The sequence below is a fragment of the Momordica charantia genome (assembly GCF_013281855.1).
Source record: "Momordica charantia cultivar OHB3-1 chromosome 10 unlocalized genomic scaffold, Mcharantia_2.0 BLBB01000010.1, whole genome shotgun sequence".
Classification (NCBI taxonomy): domain Eukaryota; kingdom Viridiplantae; phylum Streptophyta; class Magnoliopsida; order Cucurbitales; family Cucurbitaceae; genus Momordica; species Momordica charantia.
The window spans coordinates 21,503,118-21,511,661 of NW_028275158.1; the positions used below are offsets into that span (position 1 = coordinate 21,503,118).

General features: G+C 32.4%; 1 protein-coding gene across 3 annotated transcripts; it reads left to right on the plus strand.

Annotated features, from left to right (window-relative positions):
- Positions 1-5,165: 5,165 nt before the first annotated feature.
- Positions 5,166-8,312, plus strand: LOC111014816 (CAAX protease self-immunity protein). 3 transcript variants are annotated; one of them, XM_088117951.1, is made up of 9 exons: positions 5,166-5,638; positions 5,763-5,914; positions 6,339-6,434; positions 6,601-6,663; positions 6,814-6,882; positions 6,960-7,062; positions 7,157-7,228; positions 7,794-7,911; positions 8,005-8,312. In XM_088117951.1, exons 1-9 carry the CDS (start codon positions 5,365-5,367, stop codon positions 8,054-8,056), a joined length of 999 nt encoding a protein of 332 aa, XP_087974077.1. In that variant the 5' UTR covers positions 5,166-5,364; the 3' UTR covers positions 8,057-8,312. The 3 variants fall into 3 exon arrangements, with proteins under 3 accessions (XP_087974077.1, XP_087974078.1, XP_022145336.2); XM_088117952.1 differs by having other exon boundaries at positions 7,794-7,882; positions 7,971-8,140; XM_022289644.2 differs by having other exon boundaries at positions 5,167-5,638; positions 7,794-7,882.
- Positions 8,313-8,544: the final 232 nt, after the last annotated feature.

Sequence of the window (8,544 nt, forward strand, 5' to 3'; positions counted from 1 at the left end):
CCTCGTCTTTATTATATTAGTCGAAAGTTGTCTTTTCTAAATTCATTCTTAGAAATATAATAACAATTCTAACATTATTGTCTTGGTAACTTTTCTAAATTCATTCTTCGAAAACATAATAACACTTAACTTCTGGCTTATTTTTCGCTATGGAAAAAAAGTACAAAACCATGGAAAGTGTCATCCAATAACTTATAGAAACCAATCAACCAGGAAAGAAATTAAAATTTCTATCTACCAAAAATCCTTATTTTTTGTTCTATCGGACTTGTCTTTTAGTCATCAACTACTTCGATATATTTAAATATTTGCAAGAATAAGATTTCTCACAGAATCCGCCTTTATTTCAATACAGACTTCTTTCATGCAGTTTTCACTTTTCACATCAAACTATTAAATTTCAAATCCGAATTAGATGCCAAATTGATCACAACTTCAATGGAAGAATATATCCCATGTTGACATGTACATCGATTTCTTGTGTAGCATTTCCTTTCAAACCGAAGTTAATTATTGTAATTAATCTCTTTTCTTCTTGTTGAAGTGGGTTTGCTTATCTAACTTTATTTAATTAATCATCTTGGTTACTTTACTTAGGTGTCAATTATTCAACATATTATTGTGTAAATTACTCTTAATAGGCAATTTGCTTTATCATTGCTTCAATTAATTTTTCGAACAATTATAAATAAATTTTAAGATATGATCATTTTTATCTTGTATGTGTTAAATGAGACCATTTTTAAACTTTTGATTTCATTGTCAAATAATTGAAACCTAAATTTATATGAGTGGTGAGAGTAATACAATTTCAAAACTAAAATTTGAAATCACCCATAAACTAATTAAGAGATCGCATATAAAATTTAATTAAAGATGATAAAAATACCAAAACCTAAAATCATAAAATCAAATAGGTACAAAGAACATTCTTGTATAAAGAAAATCATTTATTAAAATTTAAGATTAAATTAAAATTTTAATTATTGAAATGGATTAAATGAAGTAAATATGTAAATTGAAAGTGAGTTTCCTCATCATTTTAAACATCAAACATCTCAATGATCATCTCATCATCAACTATATGTCACTCACAATTCCATCCAAATGTATAAATGCTTAAGCCTATCACTTTTTGACATTTGTCATTTTGATGCACCATTAATCTTAACAGAATCTTCTCCATTGAAGGTTCCAAGTAAGGCAGGATTGTAATCCTATTCTTATAATAGATAAAGACGTTATTAGTGAGCATCATGGTGCTACACTATATTTTAATAAAAGCCAAGGTTCGTAGTACCACGCTACCACATGGCAATGTCATGGCTCTATCAGGTAACAATATGACAGTATTATGTATCGGCATGATGCTACCTATTCGTACTGTGGGTACTCTCTCGCTTTTTGGAGCATTCAGCACTGTTCTCACGAGTACAAGATTTAATTGTTGGTTGTGTGTACTTCTCATAAATCACTTTTAACTTTGTTTTTTCTCTAGATATTAATCTAATTATGTTCCAATTCCACCCAATAATTAATTCCTACAAATTATGCCTCATGGGCCTCATTAATATATCATAAATAACATAAAGATTAACAAATAATAATTGAGGCTCACATAGTTATGCTATCAATATATGTCTTAACCAATTTGACCTATGCAAAGGTTATTGCAAACCAAGTCTTCTCCATTTACATGTTAAATATATGTCATATTAAAATATTGTAGAATAATGTAGTTTTGGCAACAAACTATAGTCCATTTGGTAATGCTTTTGTTTCTCGTTTCTCCGTCTTCTCTTTTTTCAAGGAAGAAAAATAGAACTATATTTGATAACAATATATTGATTTTTATTCTCTAAAATTTTAGATTAAAACAAGTAAAAATTTTCTATTAAATTTAAGCTTTCAAATTAAATATTTAACTTTTGATATTTATTATGCCTTTACAATAAAAATGATAATATCATGCTTTTATCTTGTGTTTTTCTTTTTGGAATTAACCACGGAAAATAGAAATTATAACAAAGAAACTTGATTTGATTGTTTCAAATTTTGGAAAGTCCACTTTTAAGAAACGAGAAATAAGAACAATCACCAATATTCATGTTTCTCACAAGTTAGAAATAAAAAACTAGAAACAAGAAATCAAGAAATGAAAATGTTAGGGCGCGTTTGGTATAAAGTTTCCATTTTTTATTTTTATTTCCTAATTTTTAATAAAGAAAAATAGAATTGCTTGGTCCTCAATAACAAGGATTCAAGAATGATAGAATGAGATTTCTATTTATATTGAAATAAATTGGAAACGAAAACAAGAAACAAAAAACTTGTTTTTGTTTTTTTCAAATCGTCTATACAATTTCGAGAATATGTTTCTAAAAAATAGAAACAAGAAATATAAATACTTGTCAAATGCTTCGATTCCTTAATAAAATTGAAAACAAGAAACAAGAACAGAAACACTATCAAACGAGTCTTTGTCAAATGAATCCTTGTGGGTTAAATCAATCATAACTCGACATATTATTCCACAATCGGCATATACTTCCAACTCATTCTCTATCTAAACAAGGTAAAACTTCCAATACCATGTCTTAAAGTCTACACCAATTCCTTGACAAAAATACAATTCTTAAAACATGTCTTTTCCTAAACAAGTATTGTAAAACGCTTCTCATACCTTGTCTTGTTTGTCTATTTTAGCCCATAGAAATTTTATTTCAATTTGTAAACAAAGACTTGATCACTTTTTACACATTTTTCATGTATACATCCATTTCTTGCACAAACATTTCTTTCAAACTAATTAATGTCATCGGGGTATTAAATTTCAATCCATATTTTCATAACGTATTGCAAAAAGAAAAAAAAATTATGTTTATATGTTGTTTTAAATATTTGTGACGACGTTTTTTTAGAAATATCAAACAACATGGATATTTTATAGATTGTTCATTAAAAATTACACTCGACATTTCCATAAAATTGAGACATTGACATTTTCATCGAGTTATCGACATTTAAAGCATTGTACAATTTCTTTTCTCGTTGAAGTGAGACTTGTTTATATTCTTAATTTAAATAATCTATCATGACTACTTTACTTTGGTGTCAATTATTCAACGTATTATTGTGTAAATCTCTTAATAGGGCATTTACTTTATGATCACCTAATTTTTCAACCATTATAAATAAATTTTAAGAAAAAAAATCCATTTTTATCTTGTATTTAGTTCAATGAATCCATTTAAAACTTTGAACTTTCGTATCTATAATCAAATTGAGACATTATTTTCAAAATTAAAATTTAAAGTAAACCACGTCACACAAAATATAACTAACAAAACGTTCAAAATAAATACCTCAAATGTCTAGATTCAATCACAAAAATATCAAAATCTAAAATCATAAAATCAAATAGGTAAAAAAAATACTAATTAAAAAAAAGCTTAATCCTAGTTAAAGAACTCGACATAATTAAAAGTACAGACACCAATAACCTTGGTTAGATTGAAATTTTAAATCTCCACCTCACGTCATTTTCTTTATCTTTTTTTTTGAAATAGAATAACTTTGTTACGGTACTAAAAGAAAACATTTAGTAAGATTCAATTCATGAAATTAAAATTTTAATTATTAAAATTGATTAAATGAACTAAATATGTGAATGGAAAGTGAGTTTTAAATGTCAAAGCATTCTCCCATGATGACCACATCATCGACTATGTCATCCAAATAAATATTCCAAACCCATTCACTTATTGACATTTGTCATTTATTGATTTGAAAATATTGGATACACCATTTTTCCCAACACAATCTTCTCCATTAATTGTCCTAAGTATGGTTGAATTAATTGTAATACAATCGAAGAGATGATATTAATTTTATCAACCTTTTAATTATTTTCGCCATTAAGCCTTGTTAATTATAATTCTTAAATTTTTATTTATTCTATTTTATCAATTTAATTTTTAAAATGTCTATTTTCCTTTTATTTTTGTTCAATTTCATATTTAGTTGCAATTAAAAAATATTTAGAGCTTGTTTGACATATTTTAAAATGTTTATTGAAGACCAAAGCGAAATTTTAAAGAATGTGGTGAAAAATATTTTTAACTATATAAGAAATTTTGAAAGTGAGAAGCATTTAATTAGTTTTTTTGTGATGTACTTTTCTTCCGCTTTATTTATTCACTTACTTTTGCTCTTTTCATAGATCCTTAATATAAAGAAACATCTATAAAGAAACATCTAGAAAGGGAAACTTTTGAATTTCATGTATCTAATTGAGTAAAAAAAAATTAACCTTAAATATTGATCAAATCACCCATGAAATGCCTTAATCATAGCTTAACTTTGATGTTTATTCAATTTTAGTTAATATCTATTTTTACGTCAGACCCCAAATTTTCAAAAGGTTTACTTTATGGTTTTTGAACTTAAAACATCCATGCCGTTATGGTTATTATTTTGGTGGATAATATCTACTCACTCAATATTCACTTTAACTAACCTAACGTGGTTTCAATAATCTCATGTTAGCAAGTAATTAATATACACATTAAAGTCATGTAATCTATAATTAGTTAAAAATAAAAACCAAACTAATCTATTTGATGATAGGAAATTGATTTATTATAGACAATTGTTAAAAGACAACGGTACCCCAAATACTCTTTATATTGTCCGTTTTAGGCATAAACTCTCATAGTTTTGCTTTTGATTTCACAAAAAACATCTATATACCATGTATCATTTTCTTTCTCAACCAATACGTGACTTTGTTTGTATATCTTAAAACTCCAACGACAACTTGAAAGTTTGGAGAAATGAAATTTAAACGGTGATGATAATATTGATTTATCATAGAGGGAAAAAAATTGACTCAGAAGAGATAAAAAACACGGGAGGGTACTGAAAATTCCACATCATATTGAGGGACAACATTATCTCCACGTGGCGAAATTTCATTTGCCCGCGGGATATCCCTCCGACATCCTCACCCCAGGACTCGCCATAAAAATCCTGTGCTTTCTCAAAAATCACTTTCTCGGGTGGCCCCCACATCTCAATCTCGCCGCCGTCCGATTTGCCACCGCGTTAATCGGACGGCTAGAAAGTAATCCCCGCAATTGTTCTCTCTCGTTAAACCCCCTTTCTGTATTCGTCCAGTCAACAGAATTCAGATTCTCTCCGCTTATGGCTTCAATGGAGAAGACGAGGTCTTCCTTGTTTCGGACTCGCGAAAAGCCCGAAATCCCACTTTAAAAACCCGATTCGCGACCCGTTTTACAGAAGAAGAACCAAAGAAATCAATGGAGCTTCCGTTTTATTTCTCTATCTTCAAACACTTCAGCGATGTCGTTTGCTGCTAGACTCGGATTCTGCTCCAAGATTTCCCATTTTCCGGCGAGGAAGCGGGCCCCCACCTTCGCCGGCGGGAGGTTCCCGGCGCCGTCCGGCGTTAGGGCTTCGGTGGAGCGGAGGAGTGAGAGGCTGGAGGAGGGGCAGCCACGTGGGGGGTTCACGGGGCCGGCCATGGAGGTGACCACACTGGATAGGAGTTTCGGAGAAACAGAGTTCCCTGTTTGGGAAAAGATTGGTGCTGTTGTGAGGCTCAGCTATGGTGTTGGTAATTCAGAAACAGCCAAACAGGCTCCTTTTGGGATTTAACTTTCTGGGTTGTTTCCTTTTTTCCTTTCTTTTTAATGGGTAATTAAAGTTGTTTGAGTTTTTTTTCTTCTTCTTTCTTGTAGGAATCTATGGAGCAATGGCTCTGGCTGGGAGATTTATATGCTCAATATCTGGGATTGATTGGATGGGAGGGTTTCAGCCATCTTTGGATGCTATTTTGGAAGGACTTGGATATGCTGTCCCTCCAATTATGGCCCTCCTCTTCATTCTTGATGTAAGCAAAAAATTAGAACTACATATATACCCTTTAGCTTAATTGGATTTTGAAGATGATGTTCATAAGTGATTTTGAGGAAAAACACCTAATCTTTGTAGAATTTTGAGTCTTTTTTTGATTAATGACAAGGGTTTTCATTTTTCCCTAAAGTTATTCTGGATTAGCTTTGATTTTGAGATGAAAAGGAAAGGAACGATGTAGGGCATGTTTGGCAATGATTCTGTTTTTTATTTTTAGGACATGTTTGTACGCAAGCAGTTTTTTTTGCCTTGTATTCTAATTTGGATAAGATTTGAAAAGTATTTTCCAAGAACTGACAAGAAGCTCTGGATTTTTGTGTTCTGATGCACCATTTCAAATGGTTAAGCCTCTAATTTTCAATAGTTCCCTGATGATATGTGGAACTTGGGGATTGTCGCAGGACGAAGTTGTGAAGTTGTCACCCCATGCTCGAGCGATCCGAGATGTCGAAGACGAGGAGCTTCGGAGCTTCTTTTACGGAATGTCTCCATGGCAGGTTGATTGTTGAATCTCTCCCACTTGTTAGCCTTTTTTAATGAACTCCTAGTTATCTGATGAATATCTGATAAAAAGAAGCGGTTAGTTTGGAGTTTGCACATTCTGTTTCTGCACAAGAAGTGAGGAGAAAGCCTTTAGCTTACTTTGTGTTCCAAATTTTGCAGTTCATTCTTATCGTTGCCGCAAGCTCAGTCGGGGAGGAGCTCTTTTACCGTGCAGCCGTTCAGGTTTGTTCTATTGATATGTAGATATTTTGTCATCTTGGTTTGAACCTGACAAAACATTGAGAAATTACTGTGGTTAGAAATGCTGCAGAAAGTTTTTGTTTGTTCTTCATATTAACGAGAATTCTTTTCGCTCTCTCTCAAACTTTGTAGGGAGCACTGGCTGATATATTCTTAAGGAGTACTGATATCGCCGCAGATGTTCAAGGAATGGCATCTCTGGTGTGCAATTTTTTTTTCCCTCTTATCGATGAACATATCGCTTTACTTGTATGACTAACTTTGATACCGTTCTCTAGACCGGCGTGCTGCCTCCATTTGTGCCATTTGCACAGGCATTTGCAGCGGTTATCACAGCTGCTCTCACGGGTTCCCTCTACTATGTTGCTGCATCGCCGAAAGGTTGATATTCTATTAAATCGCTTAAACGATGTTCGGTTTTCGGTTTGGTTGACTGTTTTCATCTTAATGAATGCCTTGTCTTTCCTTCCTCTAGATCCCACTTATGTAGTTGCTCCGGTTTTGCAATCTCGGTCTGGTCGTGAAGATCTCAAAAAGCTTTTCGCAGGTTCGATTCTAGGCCTCATTTTTACTGTATTTGCGTCCTCATAAAGCAATGTTGAAATTCATATCTGAATATGAATAGATGTAGTTCTCTGTCTAATGTATAGATCTGTTTGTTGGATCCTTTATATGACAGAAATTTCTCTAGTGTTTACATCTATTTTCATTTCTGATGTTGAGTCGAAACTATGAAGTTCTTACAGTTCTTAGTAGTCTAATCGGAGTTTATGGAACTATTAAATCAAATGGATTCAGTCTTATACATATACGAGGAAGGTAATAAAGAAATGGAAAGAAGATGAGTTCTTTTTTATCACTTAGCTTAGGAGCCGTGCGAGATTAAAATCTCAAGCTCATGGTTTTGAATGAGAGAGAAGTGAGAAATACTCTCGTTGACTCTAACTTTTGTCGTTGCTTTTCTTTCTGTTACTTAGTCATGTGAAATTTCGATATTCCCTTTTATTGCTCATCAAACGAATAACATGTTGGGAAATCCTAGCTATTCGAGCAGCTAGGCACCTTCAGTACTCTTTTCCTCATCTCTTTTATTTGTAAACAAACATTTGCAGCGTGGTACGAGAGAAGACAAATGAAGAAGATATACTCTCCCCTCCTCGAAGGACTCCTTGCTCTCTACCTCGGTTTCGAGTGGATCCAGGTAAGACGTGCAACTGAAATAATATTTAGGTGCTTATTGATCAACTTTCACTTTTTACTGACTACCATTAAATTTTTGACATTAACAGTTCCGTCTTTTTTTCTTGTCATGACGGTTTTCAGACTGATAACATTCTCGCACCGATCATCACGCATGGTATATACTCGGCCGTGATACTGGGGCACGGACTTTGGAAGATCCACGACCACCGGAGACGATTGCGCCACAGAATCCAGCAGCTTAAGATGGAAGGAAAAAGCTCAGATAGTTTGTGAAAAAAAAAAAAAAAAGTTGATATAGAGACCAACCAAAATTTGTAAATTATATCTTGGCAGAGCCAATTTTCAACTGTCCATACAAGAATTGAAGTATATATATATAGATCAAGAAACTTATAGATGTGAATATGAAGAAAACAATTATAGTGTCATATTTTAGATGCTGGGGAAGATTTTGGATGTCTGATTCTTGAACCTCTTTGATCTGGACAATTTTCCCGGAAAAATAAAATTGAGGAGATTTTCCCAGGAAAGTGAAGGAAAAAAAGAAAAGAGGATTGAATTATAAACCATCTTGAAACGTAAGAATTTGAAGTTAATCTATAGAAATCAAAGATTAAGGACTTGCTTGCCAACGGTTCGTCTAATAATGTTTTCGTTTTT

Excerpts from the sequence above, each read along its gene's own strand:
- LOC111014816 (XM_022289644.2), top strand. The coding sequence starts at position 5,365 with ATGTCGTTTGCTGCTAGACTCGGATTCTGCTCCAAGATTTCCCATTTT. Across the intron at positions 6,435-6,600 it reads ACGGAATGTCTCCATGGCAG|TTCATTCTTATCGTTGCCGC; the intron begins GTTGATTGTTGA and ends CAAATTTTGCAG. Across the intron at positions 6,883-6,959 it reads TTCAAGGAATGGCATCTCTG|ACCGGCGTGCTGCCTCCATT; the intron begins GTGTGCAATTTT and ends ACCGTTCTCTAG.